Source organism: Epinephelus lanceolatus, chromosome 13, assembly GCF_041903045.1.
Source record: "Epinephelus lanceolatus isolate andai-2023 chromosome 13, ASM4190304v1, whole genome shotgun sequence".
Lineage (NCBI taxonomy): Eukaryota > Metazoa > Chordata > Actinopteri > Perciformes > Serranidae > Epinephelus > Epinephelus lanceolatus.
Genome location: NC_135746.1, coordinates 43,016,353 through 43,037,923, shown reverse-complemented (window position 1 = coordinate 43,037,923; position 21,571 = coordinate 43,016,353). Strand labels below are relative to the sequence as shown.

At 41.3% G+C, this 21,571-nt stretch overlaps 1 protein-coding gene across 1 annotated transcript in view; it reads right to left on the bottom strand.

Annotated features, from left to right (window-relative positions):
• psmc6 (proteasome 26S subunit, ATPase 6) overlaps positions 1-18,691 on the bottom strand; it is a 33,721-nt gene extending 15,030 nt beyond the window's left edge. The window contains exons 1-5 of the mRNA XM_033619405.2: positions 18,535-18,691; positions 17,973-18,052; positions 15,273-15,312; positions 14,459-14,511; positions 2,030-2,097 (exon numbers count right to left, since the gene is read on the bottom strand). Of these exons, the coding sequence (XP_033475296.1) occupies positions 2,030-2,097; positions 14,459-14,511; positions 15,273-15,312; positions 17,973-18,052; positions 18,535-18,652 (359 nt within the window). The 5' untranslated portion in view covers positions 18,653-18,691. The remainder of the gene's footprint in view (positions 1-2,029; positions 2,098-14,458; positions 14,512-15,272; positions 15,313-17,972; positions 18,053-18,534) is intronic.
• Positions 18,692-21,571: the final 2,880 nt, after the last annotated feature.

Below are 21,571 nucleotides of genomic sequence, written 5' to 3'. Positions count from 1 at the left end.
ATCCTGAGGGGACCCCTCCATTATTGACCTGATCAAACAAAATGGGGGCACTAGAGAGCTAATTTCTTATCTAGGCCTAACCGCCATATCGATTTTTACTAAACTTGGTAGATATGTAGAACAGGACGCCTCAAGGTGACTGGAGAAATTTAACTAATTGGCAACTGGGTGGCGCTGTAACAACAGAAAAATGCTTAAAAATGGCTAAAATGAGACCGATTGCTGTGGCTCCCTCGGCTGTGGCTGAATGTTGTTTTTGATTCCTTCTAATTTTTGGTATGACTAAGTCATGGTATGGTATGCTGTACATAATCACGGAAACTGTCAGTGTGTCATTCTGTCTGTCCCATGTTTTTCTACTCACTGACGTGGTCAATCTATGTGAAACTGCACATAGGCATTAAGGATTGGCATAGGTAGAAGGTGACAAAGCTACCAATGGGTATGGACTAGTACAATTAAATAAATATAATTTATTTAATGCCTAAATAATGAGTGTTTGTCCAGCTTCTACTTAATACTATTACAATTTAAAACTAATAGTAGGTTATAATGTTTCTCTTATAACTGCCCTTAACTGTTGTCGGGAGATGACATTTGATAAAGTTTTTGGATGTGACATCGTCACATCACAGCTCGGACGTGAGAAAGAAGAAAAGATGGCAAGCCGCGCATCAAGCGAGTTTGTCCCAAAAAGAAAAACATAATTTCACAACTTCTGCAGTGGCCATCAGAGTGAAGGAGGGAGAAGCGCAACCCGAACCAGCCAGCACCGCGGCCATAGATGTCAATCCACTACGTGCCCTGCTCCAGCCAGAAAAGTACTAAACATACTGTTTCTTCCTGGCAAAAAAACCTTGAATAGTTTTGAAGCATAGGATGCTGCTATAGTTATCATTATACTTTGTATTTATTTCATTTTCAATGAGGAGTAGCCTGTTCTGTGGACAAAATAGTTCAGACTTGGAGAGCTTGAACTTCTCAAACTAAAGGTACGCTCTAAAAATAAACCAGCGAACAGCATTTCCCGTTGCGTTCTCAGGATAGGATTATATATGCCCATTTTCGGTTATGCCTTGTTATTTATTGTTCTGTTTTTCTTATTTGATATGCCCTAGTACTGGATGCTGTAGAGCTGTGCTTTTAAATTATTTAATTTATGTTGATAGATTAGAAAAATAAACCAACAGACAGTACTCGTTGCGGTATATAGCACACATTTTCGTTACTGCCTTTGTTGTTTATTGTTACTTTTTTATTATTTGATAAGCCTATGAGTACTGGATGCTATAGGGCTGTAAATGGACCTGCATTTGTATAGCGCCTTTCTAGTCAACTAGTGACCACTCAAAGCGCTTTTTACACTGGCCGAGGCTACCATACAAGGTGCCACCTGCTACTCAGTTTTAACACACTCACACGGGGTTCACTATCTTGCTCAAGGATACTTCGACATGCAGCCTGGAGGAGCCCGGGATCGAACCGCTGATCTTTCGATTGGTGGACGACCTGCTCTACCTCTGAGCCACATCAATCATTTTAATTTAATGATTTGTGTCGATTACTGTACTGGAAGTGGACTGTAGCCCACAGACAATTTGTTGTTATTTCATTCTGTTTGGTTGACTGCTGCATTTGCACTTTTTTAAATATTTATTAATAAAGGTTGTTAATGTTGTACACGTTTTGTTGTTATTTTTCAGTATTCTTAGGCCTATGTAATGTTTGCTATTGTGTTTCTGAACAGTATAGGCGCAAGCCGACATTTTGGCGACTCCATCTGAGCCCTTCAAAGTGATTTTTAATTAGTCACGGTAATACCATATACTCCGGGAAAATGTGGGGAAGGTTAACGGTAACCAAATTTGGATACTGCCCAACTCTTGTGTTGATTGTTAATCTGTCCTTTGTAAACCTACAGAAAGACATTGCCTGAATGCCATACGTTGAAGGACATATACCAAGACGCAGACCATAATTATGCCGTCAGTGCTGGGCATAAACGAGTGTCCAATTAGATTCAGCTTACCTCATTATAGTGAGTGTGGTCATGTCCAAAGCCACTCTTGTGCCTGGCTTCAGCTGGGACTTGTCCAGCTAGAAGAAAAATGTCACAGGTGACTGCTCACATCCTAAACACTGGTCAAAAAGTAATGACTGCAACAGAATGACAAATTAGTATCTTTTGCTTCTTTCCCTTGAAAATTGTTTGTAATCTGTAATCTGTGTTAACCCTCTGAGACCATCTGGGCCACCAGCAATCCAGGTCCATATACCCGTCTTTAATAGGCTGGAACAGACTGAGTTTTAAAGTGATGACTGCTATAATATGAAACTAGAACACCTAATGAATAGAATGATACCAACTGTGTCATGTTACCATCTCATGAAGAAAGCTATATATAGCTCCAAAATTTAGGCTTAAATATTGACAAGAAAAAAAACAGCACAGCCATTTTTACAGTGGTCCCTTAAACTTTAACCTCAAGATATCTGAATGAAAATGGGTTCCATTGGTATCTATGAGTCTCCTCTTTACAGACATGCCCACTTTATGCCAATACCATGTAGTTTTTGCATGCAGTATTAATGTTATTTTGCCTATTATATTTAAATACCTATTTCTGTACACTGGGCTCCCTTAGCAGTCTTGGAATTGTGTAAGTTGGGTCTGGCCGGAAAGCTGAGACGGAGACTGTGGATGATGTAAGCCCCCATGGTTGCCATTTCACTGTGGTGAGACCATTTCGTTGATATTGATGTCATTGTATAAAATGACGTATAGTGACCTCTAGGGCATTAACGACTAATTTTTTTCAGGTTGACTTATCTGTCAATAAAGTCGAGTCGAGTCGACAAGTCTTTTGATGACATCATCACATTGACACGGCGGAGGAAAGTAAAGTATCTCCACACATGTGATGTGTGTCTGTCAAGGCCCGAACATACTCGGGCGGAACGTACACGGAACGGACTCTGCGGAGGTCCGCGCAGACTCAAAGCGGACGTCTGCAAGCCCTGTGCGCACTCTGCTCCGCGCACCAGTGACTGCTCGGCATGTATTTTTCACATCGCAGGGATTTTTCACGGACATTTTTACAGGAAACTACAACGCGGAAGTGCGCTCGACTATGAAAGCCCGAACGACTGCGGACATTCCTCGCGGAGTCTGCTCCGCTTATAGTAAGTAAGTAAGTAAAATTTATTTGTATAGCACTTTTCACAGAGAGGACTCACAAAGTGCTTCACAGGATTAAAATACAAACAAGAATACATACATACAAACATACAGGTCACATACAGAGACAGAAAACTGAAACAGTTGTTGCAAAACTAAATCACTTAAGACAAGTTAAAAAATGCCTGCCTATACAGGTAGGTTTTAAGATGCTTCTTAGTTCTAAGCCTAGTGCGAGGAACTGCCAACAGGCCATCATCGGCCGACCTAAGTGTCCTACTGGGAATATATACATGCAGCAGGTCAGACAGATACTCAGGTGCCTGATCATGAAGGGCTCTGAATGTTAAAACAAGGATTTTGAACTGGATCCTAAAGCTGACAGGAAGCCAGTGTAGGGAGGCCAGGACAGGAGTAATGTGGCAGTTTTTGGGTGATTTGGTGAACAACCTGGCAGCGGCATTCTGCACCAGTTGGAGGCGATCTACATGAGTTTTACTGAGACACATGAAAAGAGAGTTACAGTAATCTAGACGTGATGACACAAAGGCATGAATGATCATTTCCAATTCAGCATGTGATACAACAGATCTCAGTTTTGCAATGTTTTTAAGGTGGAAAAAGCATGTACGGGTCAACATGTGAATGTGTTTATCGAAGTGCATGGCCTGGTCAAAAATAAAAGATTTCTCAGGTTAGAGCGGATATTTGAATTCAGGGACCCAATACAGCTCACCACCCTAGAAGCAGTACAGTCAGGAGCGACAATAAGGACCTCGGTCTTAGCAGCATTAAGCTGGAGGAAATTGTTGACCATCCAGTCATTAATTGTAGACAAACAATTGTAGTCATGCAGTAAATTCAGACTGTCAGTCCTGTCAGGATTAAAGTAAAAATACAGCTGAATATCATCTGCGTACATATGATAAGATACACCCTCAAACCTGTTGATAATGTTTCCAAGAGGTAGCATAGAGCAAACAAAATTGGACCCAACACTGAGCCCTGAGGTACCCCACAAGAAAGGGGGACGGACTCGGACATAAAAAGACCAGATGCTACAGAGAAACTTCTACCAGAGAGGTAGGAGGCAAACCAGTCAAGGGCACTGCCTGAAATGCCAACACAGTTACTGAGCCTATCTAACAGGATGTGGTGATCCACAGTATCGAAGGCTGCGCTAAGGTCAAGCAGCATTAGGATGGTACATTTACCAGTGTCAGAGGCCATCATGATGTCATTAGACACTCTAAGAAGTGCTGTCTCAGTGGAATGCTGCTGATGGTAACCAGATTGAAATTTGTCATAAATACAATGCTTATTTAGGGCAGGGACTAGTTGGTTAGCAACGACTTTTTCTAAGATCTTTGAAATAAAAGGCAATTTAGAAATGGGCCTAAAGTTGCTAAATAATGAAAGGTCCAGATTGGGCTTTTTATAGTACGCCGTCAAGGATAAAGTATCAGCGTAATCAGAGGCAGCGATTGCATTCCGTACACAAGCACACACAGAGAGAGAAGAGGGAAAAAACACACGACTTGTCGACTCCTCCCGGGGGGGGTGTCGACTTGTGCCACTGACGTCGACTCATTGACAAATCGACTTTTCTGTTAATGCCCTCGTGACCTCTAGGATAATCACAGACTCGTGACCATTTACAGCCACAAACTAAAGACCTTGAGCATTCAGAGATGTTTGGCTTTTTTTTGTTTTGTTTTGTTTTTTTAGGTACATTGACAATAAAGGTGTGTCTCAGCAGTTTCCAGAACAGATGTGCTCACCATTGTATCACTGAAAAATGCCATTCCTACAGAAATCTCCAAAATATCAAATGACGCACGTATACTGCCCCCGTTAGTTGCTACTTCAGTACAAACTCGATGCCAACATGCAAGAAATACGTCGGTACCTGTTTTTTTTTCGGTACCGTATAGAGCTGGGTTGAAAAAATCGATTTAATCGTTTTTTTCTTTAAATGGCACAATATCAATTCATTAATTAAAAAAATCGATCTTTTACTATAACTATTTTCCTCCGTGGATGTGTTGTACAGCCGGTAGCAGACTGCAGCAGCCTGCAGTACTATCAACCCGGGTAGTCTCGCAAGATCAGCATTTAGCACCCGAGGTCATGGCGAGAGATCTTGCGAGATGGCTGGACACTGAATGAAGACAGAGCAGCAAACAATGGTGGAAGCGTGTCCACTGAAGGCATGGGTCTACGGTGCAAGTATTTTCACTCGCATTTTCCCCTAAAAATATAACACTAATAATGTACAAATGTTTATTAAATGCACATTAGTTTCACAGAAAAGATTAAGAAATACCACCAAGCATCAGCACACCGCTAACTGTAGCCTCAGTTTGTACCTCATACAGATCTGCTGGTAAAGTTAACTTAGCATTAGCAAGCGTGATAAACGACGGCAGAGAGGCGACGTTGTGCAACATGACAAACAGCAAGGCTAACGTTACGGCTAACAAGCTAACGTACTGACGCTCCTCAGACACACACACACACACACACACACACATATACAGGACAGCCTCTCAGTCCTTAGCTGCTAACGTTAGCTCATGTACAACACAGGAGGTACCACACAGAAACTTTTACAAAGGGTCATAATGTGCTTCTAGTGACTGTCAAATCACCAGCGAACGTTGTTTACACAGACACGGAGAGCAGCATGCCTGTTCTCATAGGACAAAGATCCTCTGAGAAGAAAGACGGTTCACTCTGCTCTGCCGCCAGGAACAAACTCAGAGGCAAAGATCCTCTCTGAGGAAGCGGGTTCACTTTGCTGCAGGGTTCACCTACGTATATTGTTTCTCTTCTGATACAGTCAATGTGTGCATCACAACCACTGTAGTGTATTGCACAAAAGCTTTATAAGATGGTTACAGGCAGCAAACTTGTGGATGTCCTTTGTTTACATTTTTTGTAGCCACTTCATTTAAATTGTCTGCCTTGTGATTAGATTTAATTTAAAATATTTATTTTGTATGTGTTGGTCAGGTAATGTTAAATAAAAGTACATGATGACTAATGTAACTGCTTTGGTGTCAATTCTTAATGTAAGCAGTATTTTTAATAGTAATGCACCAGGTCAGAGAATTCCTTGTTAAATATACTTTGTTAGTTCTCAGAAAATATCTTAATATCCAAGCAAATTCTGTATCATAATTGAAATATACTTGACTGAATCGATTTTGAACTGAATTGAATTGAATCGAATCGTGAATCGGATCGAACCGAGTCCTTGAAAATCGAATCGAATCGATCTGGAAAATCTGAATCGATACCCAGCCCTAGTACCCTAAGTACCGGATACAACTTTGCCCTCAGCGGGCCGTGTCGATTCCTGTCGGAACTAATGGGGGCAGTATACGCGCGTCAGTCTGTTCGAGCCCGGCCCGGCCCATCCCTTTAACTCTAATTATGAGCCCGAGCCCGGTTCAAACCTGATTTTTTTTTAAGGATATGAACATGGACATTGAAGGTGACTCTCATCTTTCTTTCCATGGCAAGCCTTTGTCATGTGCCTCTTAAGTGTCGAGGTCCCTGTCTTTTGCTGTCATATACCAGCATCGCGCTGCATTTAGTACACTCAACGACACCGAGTAGTTGGTTCCATAGCCTAGGTCTATTATGAGGAGGTGAGTGAGTTTCAATTTCTGTTTTTTTATTTTATTTTTATCGTGGTATCGAATGAATATCGAGAATCATGGAAAATCACTGGTATTGGCATCGACTACTGAAATTCTGGTCTCGTGACAAGCCTATTTCCAGGTTCTTGGCAAGGAAACTATAAAATAAGGAAATGACATGACAAGGACATGGTAAATATCTGCCAAACTAAGACTTGACCGTATGCTGCAATGACTTGCAGATTGCCTCAGTGATTTACATTCCTACTACCGTTAGTTATCTAATGTTAATTTGCTAGCACAAATTTGTCATGACAACTATTAATAAGCTAGAGAGGCTGTAACGGCCTATTTCCACCAGATGCGTGTTGGTTGCATCTCCGCTCCAGCACGGCAGCAGAGCCGATAGGATTCAATTCTAGTCAATGTGTGTGTTTCCACCGGCTGCGGCTGTGCTGCGTTCCGGCTCCGTCACAGCTCCAGCACTCCGGAGCCCTCCGCACATGAAACATTATCCAACGTTAGTCCTGCTGGATATTATTATTAAATATCATTTGGGCTATCCAGATGTGCCATCATTAAGTAATCTTAACGATTCCTCTCATTAACTGCATGAAAAAATAAGACCAAAGAAACAGAAGACCCATGGGGTTTCACCTGGGCTGAACAACAAAAATGAAACGAAACTAGTCAAGGGAACGAGCGATGGAAGAAGGAGGTGGAGGAGGACAGAACTCTACTCAGTCACCTTGGCCATATCTGGGCAAATATATGAGTTTGTGTGAGTCCACAGACAAAACATATATTTAAGTGCCTGCTTTGTCACCCAAAGAAGAAACTTCTTTCAACGTCAAAGACGTCGAACACAAATCTGAGAACCCATATTCAGGTAATGACTGAGAGTTAGATAGCCTAGGCTATCACCCGACTTACACAGCCTATAGCCCAGTAATGAAGGATAATTCAAGGGATTGGTGTGGGGATGCAATATACCAATGTTGGGTAAATGTTCAGCTAGTATAGTTTAGGAGGGATGCAGAAGTAAGAGCAGAAAAGCTCTTTAAAAAAAAGAAAAGACCCTTATATTTTAAAACGATGGTCTAGCCATGATGAATGACTAGCTGTTTATATCACATACATTGATTTAATGTCTATGTATATTTCAGTATTTCAGTATAGGCTACAATGCATTACAGGACTATGCCGTCCATGGCATTGAGGAAAACTGAAACTTAAAATATAACCAATTAACCGATTATTAAGTTAAAATATAACTGATTCATATAGTTAGCAATGCTTTGTGCAAGATATGGAAGAAGAGATGGAAAAGAGATTAAAGCAGGTCAAACACTCTAAATGATGAATTTTGCTGAAAGCCTATGCCTTCTACATGAGATATGGCATGCAATGAAACATGCCCCACCCTCTTCAATGCCATGAACAGTATCCTACATAGTTTTGTAATGTATTGCATTGTACTGAAATACACTGATTTTCAATGGGCTGAAACATGTAGTGCATCCCCTTTCAAGGTTACCATTCAAATTCACATTAGGTGCAATATCCATTAATTTAAACGGGCTTAATTTTCTTAAACCAATTATGTGTACAAGCAGCCACATGAATCAATGTTATTTCTTCTCTAGAGAATACACCCATCCCATATGGCTTCCTTGGAAAAGGAACTGGAGCATGCCAAAAAGAGGAGTGCGCAAGATGAGGTGGAGCACCGTGACCCCCACACACAGGGCAGTGTAGCAGCACAGTTCTTCAGTGGTGGGACATGCCCCTACCATAACCCAACAGAGATTTGACAAGTTGATCCTTAAGTGGGCCCTAGGCCTTTTTGGGGGTATTTTTACTGCCTTTACTTTTAAGCTCATATCACAGTCATTATAAAGGCTACATATACATGCTATATCTTGTTTGTTTTTTTTCCAAGACAATCTGGGGGCTATCGAGATTTGCCATCATTCCATGTCCTTCTATGTGCCTGTATTTTATATAAATTTTTATATATCAATGAAAAAAAATCTGTGTTACTAAATTCTTACATTTTTACATGTATCTCAACATAGCAAGTTGGAAGTAGGCATATTCTGCCATATATGAAGAGGGGAGACTCTAGAATCTGGCAATATAAGAACAGTGTTTCCCATTAATTAACGAAACTATGGCGGCCCGCCATAGTTTAATTTGACCCGCCATAGTTTCTAAATAAAAGATTTAGGCTGCCGAAAGTATTGACTTCTCATGATATAAATAATATCTCGAACGCCGTAGCATTTTGTGCTCATGTGCTCAGGCTGTCAGATCCAGCGCTCGACAGTGCGAGCGTTTCACTCGACTAAAAGTACGTGTAACTGTAAAAAATATTTAGGGGCACATGTGCGCATAAAAAAAAAAAAAAAAAAAAAAAAAAAAAAAAAAAAAATCAGCCGAAGCAGCCTATATTTTTGTCAATAAAAATATATAATAATCTAACCACAAATGTTGGAGGAACTCCAGCCGCGTTCCCTCTTCCCTCTTCCCCGTGTGACACGGTTATGGGCGGTTTTCCAAGCCACTGTCGGCACAATGAATATAAGTCCCACTGTCGGCTGGGTGGAAATAAGTCAAAGGGCTCTAGTTTCCCGGCGCATCGCAGGGTGGCGAACTCCACACAGAGCTAGTTTCGAGCAGCGAAATAAATAATAAAGCATAACTGTATCTCTATATTGACTGTCCCGTCACATCTGATGTCAGATCAAAGGGGATTGGCACCGTTTGGCACGCATAATGGAAACCCAACCTGATTTGATTAAACAGCTGCAAACTAATTAGTTCACACCCCTCTCAGCCAACCACAAACAGCCACAGCATCAGATATGGAGTATATATTCAGCATCTGTCATCTTAGAAAAGTCAAAAGAAAAGAAACAGAGTGAGACTGCGAGAGAGAAAGAGAGAGCACGCGCGCACGAGAGAAACGCATCATTGATTTACAATTGTGGCGACCTCCTCCCAGGCTACCTTTGCATCATCAGCCCGTGGAGGTCTGCTCGCAGTTCCGTATATTCGGACACTGCGAGCTTGGATCTCCCGGACCAAAACATCAGTTTCCTCCTGGGAGAAGTTTGGCCGTCTAACGCTGCTGCTCTCTTCTGCAATGGCGAATTGAGTAAACTCTCATTACGCCTTCGTGCGGCACATTTATGGGTGAGGAGAGGGGCTCATTTGATTGGTGTGATGTGTGTAAAACCCACTCCATGCCTTCTCTCCTCCCTCTTTCCGACTTTTGGAGGGACGGAGGTGGGACAGACGAGTAGCTGTGCCAGTGCGCACGTTGTGCCAAACTTGCAAAATCCGCCTGGCCACACCCAGTTGGCGAAGCGCAGGTGCGCTGCGCCCCCACCTCGCCCGGTCTGCGAAACTAGAGCCCAGAGTGTGGAGAAGAGGGACCGGGAAAAGCGGCGGACCTCCGGGGAAGCCTGCTCCGTTCTCCCCGCAGTTAGGGACCGTTCGCCACAGTACTGCTGCTGGGCAGGGTAGAAATATGTCCTGCAGAGTTACAGAGGACCTGGAGAATGTTTTAGGATAGTAATAACATTATATAAGATAATCATATTACAAAGATAATATAAGATAGTAACATTAAAGACAAAATGAAATTGCAATACTTTTTCAAAACTTGATGATTTTACCTTTTTGTGCATTTTGTATACAAATTCATTTCAATTTCAGTTTACAATGTTCAAAATTTTCTTCCCAAAATCCTGTGGGAAACACTGAAGAACCATGATGGTGGGGCATTCTGTCACTTCACAGTTGTCCAAAACATGTGATTTGTGCCAGGCAGACATAATTGCCAGTGTTTTTTCATTATTGCAAGATATTCCACTGAGTCATTCATAAGTCAAAAATGTGTTTTATTTGAAGGAAACATGCAATATTTACATCCAAGATAATAGAAAAATAGTAATGATATTATTCCTCACTATATGAAGCGACTGATAACAAGATCTGTATAATGGATTGTAAAGAAATTCATCAGGTTTTTATTTTGTAGACATTTGATCTGTATTTACAGCGTGATGGGATAACACAATGATGTGTTTGGTATCATCGGAAAGCTCAGGTCCTGCGCTTTCATGTGATGTGTAGCATTTCTGTGCGACCTTGCATCCATCCAAGATCCATCCAAGAGTAATGTGTGTGCAAAGCTGTATGAAAGCTTTGTTATACATAATTTTAGTGTAACTTTATAATCTTCGTTGTGAAAACACTGGACTACCGACAAGTGCTTGGGCTTGTCGGAAAGCTGCGGTTCCGCTGTTTCACGTGTGTTCTCACTATGACGAACAGTCATGGAGAAAATCCATGGAGAAAAACAGGTGTGAATTTGGACGCACTTTGCGTTGTTCAGGTCCATAGGGATAACAGTTTGAAATTAGAACAGTTATTAAAAACCAAATATATGTGCCCTAACAGCAAGTAGCATTAGCTATCTTGGATGCAACAGGGGCTGAGATGCAGCTGCTGGACAGAGCCATGATCTATTTAGAGACCAATAACAAGGAAAACTAATGTGCATATTTAGATATAAAACGTCAGTAAGCATCACATAATGTGTTTTTTTTTTAATCTGACGGAAGAATTTTTCACTTTAAGTTGAAATAACAAAGATATGATGAGTTACAATGTGATTTGCTCTGCTCATCCCATTAACTCCAATAGCAGTGGCACTAAACTCTTGCTCCAATGCAAAATTAAATTTAGAGTTGTACCGATACCAATACCAGTATCAGAAATGCCTCTGATACTACCTAAAATGCGGCATCAGGAATCAGCAAATACAGCCTATGACCTAGGCTGACCAAACGTCCTCTTTTGCCCGGACATGTCCACTTTTCACGTCCCACAGGGGGCGTCCAGGGCGTCCGGGGGTTTTTTATAAACTGATGATAATGTCCAGTTTTCCGTGTGTTTGTGTGTGTGTGTTAGAGTGCGGCACGGGCCGCATATTTCTGTCCAAACCCGAACCGAGCCCGACACTATTTAATGACCAAAGCACTGAGTTTCTGTCACACAGTTGTTACGGTTACAGGCCGGGAGTGCGGAGAGGGAGACCTCCGTGTTTGAGACGGGAGCGGGAGGCGGGAGGTCCGACGCTTCCAGAGAGAGGAGAGGGAGAAATAAAACAAAATAAGATAAAATAGGAAAAATCTGTCTCCCTCTTTTATTTTCAGCGTTTATTCAAGGCGGAGGCGGGCGGCTGGAGGTCCGAGACTTCCAGCGAGGGGAGAGGTTGAAACAAACAGCCAATGTGTGTGTGTGTGTGTGTGTTATGTTCAGGTGTCACGTAAATAACAGTGCCCAAGCAATAAACAGGACAGACAATAGGATTTTATTTATACACTACATTTTCACTGAAAGCTGACCGAATCCAACCCGAGCCCGAATACAATTTATAGCTACATTTTTGACCAAACCCTGCCCGACCCGTCAGGTACCGTCGGGCTCGGATCGCCACACTCTAGTGTGTGTATGTGTCCCCTATTGGGGCCTATCTGAATTTCTGTCTTTGAGAGATATTATTTTGTAATATAACTGAATTTTCTATCCATACATATACATTTTAAATATATTAAAATGATAAGGTATCTTTGAGTAAACTGCGAGCATCATTTAAGTAGGCTATGTCGTGGCCAGCCGAGTGTCCTCTTTTTTGGAAATCAAAATATGGTCACCCTACTATGACCAATCCGATACCACGTAATGCCTCACGTAATTACGCATACGCACGCTATCGTTTGAACATCGCCAGAAATGGTAAAGGAGGTTTTATGCCTGGTACACACTACACGACTTTTCTGCCCGTTCTGAAAGTCACTATCTCACATTACACGATTGTGGAGTCATAAAACCGTGCCGTGACTTGGCCGACAGACATGACACACTACACGATGGTACACACCAATTATCCCCGGTCGTCTTTCACGACATGTGTGATGTCACTGGGTTATTCTTGTCCTATTTTTATTAGTTTTACTATTATTTGAATCACTGTGTCTGTTCATGTACCAGCTGAAATGTTGTAGTCACCTAAAAAGCACCAGCAGATGGCAGGAGCTACATTTGAAGTACCGTACGTAAACATAAAAGTCACTGATTTCTACAAATGTTTCACAATAAAAGCCTATTTAGAAAATGGAGGGATTCTCTCAGCCGATTTTATAGGGGGCTTTTAATTTGAAACAAGTTTAGGAAGTGTTGAGTTTGAAATGACAGCGTGATGCATTAAAGCTATAGTGCGTAACTTCTACAGGTCTGTAAATGTCCGTTTCACCCAAGCCACTACTAGAGGAGATGACACAATGCTGATTAAGCCGATCGGCTCCTCTAACATCTCGTGTTATTTTTCAATATATATCATTTTTAGTATGCATGTCGACCGGCGACATTCCCGCGCTGGTGCACAGGAAATGCTTCCTCATAACAAGGGAGGGGGAGGAAGAGCGGAGAGTGTCATAGCAAGAGGTAGAGTGCAGGTAGAAAGAGAAAGCAACAAAGAAGCGGCCGAGACACGGTTCAGAAGTGGATCATACCACAAAGAAAAAGCCTGGACGTTCGGCTGAAGGTCTATTAGCAAAGAAGGAAAGTGACCGACGGAGAAGGCAAACAAGGATTTGCATTGGCGTCGCTTTTCCTCCGTGGAGAGCCCTGAAGGAAGAAATTGGGCTGAGGGCAGACACGGATGTTGCCTTGCTGCTGTTGGATAAGTAAGTGACTTGGTTTATAATTATGAGTAGTATGTGTTGCTGTTACATGTACTGGACCTAGTACTTTATTATTTTATTGGAAATGGTGCTATGAACGTTATGTAATGTTAGCAGCCTGGTGTTCGCCACGTTGTGTAGCATCGTGTACACGGTGTGTAGCGAGTGTTACTCTGTTTACACGGTGTGTGGCGACTGACGAGTGTTACTCTGTGTACATGGAAGTGCCACCGGCTTATTAGTTGTAATAACGTGTTATCCGCTGGGAGGCGACAGAAGTTATGCACTATAGCTTTAACTATCAAGGCAATGGGAGCGGATAAAAAATAAAAATATAAAGATACAGAGGGAATGATAAATAAGGGCCCTTTTACAATGTAGTCTGTTTCAAATGAAGCTGGCAGACTCTGCAGTTGTGGTAAGTAAAAGCCCCGCCACTATTTTTTAATTTTCTTATTTTAAGTCATTAAAGTCATTTAAGTCAAATTCTTGTATTTTTTAATATCGCTATATATATATATATATATATATATATATATATATATATATATATATATATATATATATATATATATATATATATATAGCAAAAAAAAAAAAAATATTGCAATGTCAGTTTTTCACAACATCGTGCAGCCCTACATTCTACTGTAGCCTTTAAAATGTCTTTTTTACCAAATTGTGTGGCTGCACTTTAACTTGTCTTGATTTGTGTCAACACTGTATAATAATAATAATAATAATAATAATAAACAAGTTTTATGGCATTCATTCTTATATCATGTTATTTATTTCTTAATATTTTACATAGAGTTTTAGGAGTTGAGACATACAACAATTCATATCCCATCCATTTTAATCTGTTTAGCACCTACCTGTCTGCGGCATCCTACCACATATCTGGGACCATTGGTGGCCTTGACAATGACTGGAATTTGAGAAAAAAAAACATAAAAAAAACATGAGCATCACACATTTGAGCTAATGACTGTTTGACACGTCAGTCACAGGTTGTCATTTAGAATTGTTCATTGGTTTAGCGTAAAATGAGCCTGCCACAGAGCAGTTGCAAAAAAATCAAGAGTGGAAAAAAAGTACAGCAGAGATATGGTTACATGAGAGTGTCATGTTGCACATGAATGCACAGAGCAATAGTTTGGTGAGATCATGATGGACAATGACTCATTCGTTAACTTGACAACAATGAAATGAAACCATCTAAGCTCATGGAGGACTAAGATGCTGGCCCAACTATGCAAGTGGAACGATGTGGTGTAAAATGGTGTAAAGGTGTAAAATGAAGTGGGCTCACCAGTAAGTCCTGCATCATTTCCTCACTGACTGACAACCAAGGCACGTATGCATGCGTATGTATGGTAAGTAACTGATACAGCCCTTAGGCTCAATGGGGATGAAATACCACTGACCAGTGCTACCTGTGACTAGTGATGGCCGAATGAAGCCTCATGAAGCATTTTCTTTATTTTCTGAGCCCACAAGATAACGCTTTTTGTTCAACAACAGGTTTAAAAACACAATGAATTGCCATTCTTTGGGTCTCTCTTTTTAAACCAAGAGTGCCATCTAGTGGACTCAGAAAATGAAGAAAATGCTTCATGAGGCTTCATTCAGCCATCACTACCGGTGACGTGACACTCGTGTCTGTGAGGAATCTGCAAATGAACTTACATTTCTCCTCAGTCAGCTGTTTGAGCACTTCTCCAACAATCTGCGGGGAACGAAGCACACATATGGTTAAAACAGGGTTTCCACACAGTCTTAAACATCAAATCCGATTCCCCTTAAATTGAAAGAAGCAACATAGCATGGTATTAGAATAGATTTACTGTACTGAAATTTTTCATTGAGAAGCAGAGGTACACGCTTTACAGAAGCTCACAGGCAACAATTCAAATCAACTTTATTTTAAATGGCACTTTTCATACTACAGTAACACAAAGTGCCTCACAGAGGTTAAAAACAACAAAGATCCAAAACAGAAAACAAAAAGAAAAGAGAAAACCCAACAATCCCACTCCACATAGCGATACATAAAGACAGACAGACGCTATCACTAAAGAGACACCAAAGAAACATGGCCGAGCACTGAGACCCGAGGCAAGGAAAAAGCCACCTCTGGGGGCCGTCCACACTGAGAGGGCCCACGGTCCATGGCCACAGGGAGTGCCGCCGTAGAGACCACCCCGACCCGGGCAGACAGGAGGCTCCACACCGAGGTGCAGTGCCCTTCAGCCACCCAGGTCAGAGCAGTCTACCGACGGCACCCCCATCAGGAGACCAGGAACAACTGTGGTAGGCCCCCATGAGGAAACAGTACCAGAGAGGCCGACCAGGTGCCTCAGTCTATTTAATAAAATGTGATGGTCTACTGTATCGAAGGTGGCGGTTAGATCCAGTAAAACCAAGACTGTGAGTTTATGGTTATCTGAATTGTACCTGATGTCATTTAAAATCTTTAAAAGGGCTGTCTCGGTGCTGTGGTTCATCCTTAAACCAGACTGATACTTTTCTAAAGTGTTATTTGTATTTAAAAAATCATTTACTTGGGTAAAAACCAGTTTTTCTAAAATTTTGCTTAAAAATGGTAAGTTGGATACAGGCTGATAATTATTAAAAATGTTGGGGTCTAAATTGCTCTTCTTCAGAAGGGGCTTTTAAAAAACGGTGTGGGAATTGGGTCTAAAAGGCAGGTTGTGTGCTTAACTTGGGAGAAAACTCAACCAAGTGTCCTCGCAAAACTCTCCAGTGTTTCCTCAGGTAAAAGCAATGATCCAGGTGTGTCGACAGTTAAAATCTGTTGAGATAAAAGACTGGATCTGATGTCATTGATTTTACTTCTGAAGTGGTCTGCAAAGTCCTCAAAAAGGGCACTGGTTGTTGTTTTAGGCGATCTGTTAAAATTACTGTTTGATAAAATATCAATTGTGGAGAAGAGGAATTTGGGATTGTTGTTATTGTCAGAGATTAGTTTTTTGAAGTGGGAAATTCTTGCCTGTTTGACTGTGTTATTGTAGGTTTTGAGATGTTGACATAATATTTCGTAGTGGACTATTAGGTTTGATTTTCTCCATCTTCTCTCAGCACTCCTGCAGTATCTTTTCAGTTGTTTGACTTCCTGATTTCTCCACCGGGGTGTGGGTTTTGTTATAATTGTTTTGATTAAAAGTGGAGCCACTGAGTCCAGCGTTAACTTGAGTTTGTTGTTAAAATTGTCCACAATAAAATCACAGGGTGCTGGTAAAATCTCTGCAGAAATTTGCAGCCACTTCATAAGTTAGGTAGCGTTTCCTCACTGTTCTCCTCCTGTTGGTTAAAACTGGTGATGTTAAAAAACACACAAAAGTGGTCGGACACAGCCAGATCCACAACAGAGGACACACCCACGGACAGGCCATAGGTTATGACCAGGTCCAGGGTGTGCCCTCTGCTGTGGGTCGGCTGCGTGATATGTTGTTTAAAATCCAAACAGTTTAAGAGGTTTAAAAATTCTCTGGATACTGGGTTTGAGGTGTTGTCAATGTGTAGATTAAAATCACCAGTTATTAAAATTCTGTTGTAGGTGGAGTGAATGACTGATAATAATTCAGAAAAATCACTGATAAAAGGGTTCAGGGTGAAAAAAATTAATTTCCCTTCAGGTGATCTACATTACACTAAAATCTACTGTTGCAGCAGGGTATGAAATTAACAAAATATTTTGGGGGCAATTTTGGCCCCCACAGTCTAAAAAATGGGGGCATTTTCAAAATGTTTGGGGGCCATCAAAAAATTGTAATTATGTTCTAACAATAAGCACATGAAAAGCAAAACCAACTAAGATAGTGTCTTCACTCTTCAGTAGAAACCACTATAAATGAAATAAATAATGGGTTACATAAAGTTATGGTTGCAAAATATCACTCAGATTTCCTATAATTCAACCAGTTTAAATGTGATGATTTAACCATTAATCTACTGATAGCAGTACTAATGTTTCACCACATTACAGTTACTTTTACTGTTAAAAAGGCCAAATTACTATAAATTCCTTAGATGCAATCCTGGAAGTAAGTTAATTTAAAACTGAACATTCATTCTACTTTAATTTTTCATTAATTTGTCATTGTGTAGACACAGATCACCCAAGAAATGGTTAATTTAAACTTATGGTACAGTAAAGCCCCCTCCCCTTCTCTGTCAGATTACTCTCACGTAATCAGTGCAATCTCGTTGATTATGTCTGGAAAATGAGTTGTAGACGTGACGGTAAATTAATTTAATGAAAATAAAATTATATTTGCTAATTTCTGACACTGGCAGCCACTTTATTTGATTTTCAGATGACATCGAAAGAGATTAATGTAAATAAAGTTCAAAAGATATTCTTACCTGACCAACACTTTGCAGAGCCTTTAGGTCATTTTCTGATTTTTCGTACTGTTTGGTTTGTTCTCTCAGCTGTTCTCTCACTAAAACACAAACAGAGTTGTTGTTGTTGTTTCACAAACACAACCAAGAAAGTAATTATTCGTTATAGCGAAGCTCACTCTGCCGAGCAAACTTCATGTCAGCTAATGTTAAGTTAGCTGGTTATAGTTAGCTTAACGTCACACTCTTGATAAAGTTGAAAGATTAGACCAAAAATACTTAAGTAAATGAAGTAATAGCTCCACAGGCTACCGTTCAGTGGATTTTAAAAATTATTATCTAGCCCAACGTTTTTGATTGTTCGGGTACCGTTTACTACTCCGAGGCTAAGATGACACTTCTGCTAACGTTAACCGGATTAGCATTACTTCCATTCATTTCTATAAGGATGCTAACTGCATGACAAAGCACTAGCTAGATGGCCAGCTAGCTGATGTTGGCTACCCAATTATATTTACATAATCGAAATAAACCAAATGTGTGTACGTTACACCACAAGCGTCAACATAAATTTGGTTCTTACGTTCTTTTAACCGCCCGTCAATTTCTTTGTGTTCGAGTAATTTTTTCCTGTAGTCCTGCAGCGCTTTCTCCCTTGTGTCCGCCATGATACCCCACTGAATGCTGGGAAACTGCAGCATCGCTTCTTTTCTTGTTTTTGTTCTTCCTCCTTCCTTTTTTTAAATGGCGAGTTGTATCTTAAAAGTTGCTTTACCGCCACCTACTGGATTTAAACTAAAGTCTCAACTTAATATATTTCAATAACAGTGATAATAATAAGCCCCTCCCATTCAGTTCCAACTCTATTACAGGGTGACGTCAGGTAATTTGAGACACTTTTTGGTAAATCACCAAGAAAACCACCTAAAACTCTGGCTATTACCTTAAGTGTTACTTTTAGAATTTTTATGGGGTCTCTGCTGTAGTTCTATTAAGAAAATATTTTGCAAAGTAAAATAATTTTAAAACTTTGGACCTTCAAACACCGAGAGCCACTACCTCACTCCAATGGTATGTTCAGGTAAAACAGGACAGTTGTGTTTCCTAGTATATTAAATTGTGGCTATTCATTAAAAATTATTGTCCAACTTTTCTGCCATGTTTTCCCTGTCCTTGTGATGCTTGTTTCCGTGGTGCTATATTGTCTACAATGGACATGCATGTTGGTAATTCTGGACAGTTGTGGCAAGCCTCATGAAGCATCTTCTTCATTTTCTGAGCCCACTATGACACTCTTGGTTTAAAAAGAGTGGCCCAGAGAATTAGCCTGGAAATCCAGACCCAAATCTAGAAAGATTTAGGACTCGCTGAGCAAATTCAAATTGTGCTCTCGCGAGAACTCTGGATTTCCAGGGTACCAAAGAATGGCAATTCAGTGTGTTTTAAACCTTTTGTTGAATAAAAGCGCCATCTAGTGGGCTCAGAAAACAAAGAAAATGCTCCACGAGGTTTCATTCAGCCATTACTACTCACTGCACAATATTTTTTAGGTGACAAAAATACTACATGTCTATATGAAATATTATTTGATTGATTTTATGGCACCTGGTATCCTAAAAAAACCTGCTGCTTTCACTTCAGAAAAATATACCATTTAGCCCAATTCTTTGGGCTCTAGTTTCGCAGACCGGGCGCGGCGGAGGCGCAGCGCACCTGCGCTTCGCCAACTGGGTGTGGCCAGGCGGATTTTGTAAGTTTGGCACACCGTGCACCTGGCACAGCTACTCCTCTTTCCCACCTCCGTCCCTCCTACCGGCGCAAGTCGGAAAGAGGGAGGAGAGAAGGCGTGGAGTGGGTTTTACACACATCACACCAATCAAATGAGCCCCTCTCCTCGCCCTTAAATGCGCCGTGCGAAGGCATAATGAGAGTTTACTCAATTCGCCATGGCAGAAGAGAGCAGCAGCGTCAGACGGCCAAACTTCTCCCAGGAGGAAACTGATGTTTTGGTCCGGGAGGTCCAAGCTTGCAGTGTCCGAATATACGGAACTGCGAGCAGACCTCCACGGGCTGATGATGCAAAGGTAGCCTGGGAGGAGGTCACCACAATTGTAAATCAATGTTGCGTTTCTCTCGTGCACGCGCGCTCTCTCTGTCTTTCTCTCTCGCAGTCTTACTCTGTTTCTTTTCTTTTGACTTTTCTAAGATGACAGATGCTGAATATATACTCCCTACCTGATGCTGTGGCTGTTTGTGGTTGGCTGAGAGGGATGTGAACTAATTAGTTTGCAGCTGTGTTAATCAAATCAGGTTCGGTTTCCATTACACGTGCCAAACGGTGCCAATCCCCTTTGATCTGACATCAGATGTGACGGGACAGTCGGTATACAGAGATACATTTATGTGCTGATTGCAGATAGTTACATTGAATAGTGGTTTTGTGGCTATTTATTGCATTGTTAATGTGCCTGACATTCTGGAAACCTGCCTGTAAGGTTTTGGTTACGTGTGTGCACTGTCCGCCGGTCAGCCAAACTTCGGCTTACACTGGCTGCGCTCCGCCTGCGCTGACAGTAGACCTGGTTTCAGATGGCGAGCTTTTAGCGCACCTTCGGCGAAGCCTTTTGGCACGAAACTGTCACTGCGCCAAGCTGGATCTGTCGACACCTCCCCCTGCTGCGCCACCACACCCATCTCAGTGCACCTCGGTCTGCCAAACTACCAAACTGAGCGCGCCTCGGGTTGCGCTGCTCGAAACTAGCTCTGTGCGGGGTTTGCCACCCTGCGCTGCGCCGGGAAACTAGAGCCCTTAGTCTCACTTCACCTGAATGCGTTATGTACTCACTCAAAACCCCTTACCATTAAAATTGAAGTGTACTGTGAAAATATTTTAATTATAAATCAAACATTTAGTAAAATGCAACATCCTATAACCGTTTTTGTTGTAATACCCATATTATTTTAGGTACAGTACTCTTAGTACCAAAACTGAGAAAATCAACATGCCTTGTGGCTTTCCTTACAAGTTTGGGGACCAGTGTTTTTTTTTTTTTTGTATTCCTTGCTCTGCCCATACTAGTTATCTCAGACCAATAAAAAATATTGTTCTCTTTGTAGTATTAATACAATAACATGATCGGTGACTGGCTGTTTAAATAGCCCAAGATGTAAAAACTTATTTATGATGTCCCGAATCACCTGACTTACTTGACCTATTTTCCAGTTGTAGCCCCGCTTCCACCAAGTAGTACAGTATGGAGAGAGCCTGAAAGCTTCTCTCAAAACGTCCTATTCACAAAGGATATTGCGCTAATGATATACCAGCGCAAACACAGTCACAAAGTTTGGCAGCTGAGTGCAGTTTGCCCCTGATTTGCCCCTGATTGCAATGGCAAAGTATAAATGCTGGCCTTGCGCCAAGAACACCGTGGCAGAACAATGGCAGACTTTGTTTGGCAAAGTACTGAATACTGTATACCCTCATGTAGTGATGTCTGCTGGTGAGTCAGTCTAACAGTGTCGGATGGGTTGAGGGTGTGGATTTGACCAAGTTTGACCACTTTATCACTATTCCCTCTCACTTGTAGCTGTTTTTTCGTTATCTTTTGAATTTAATATGA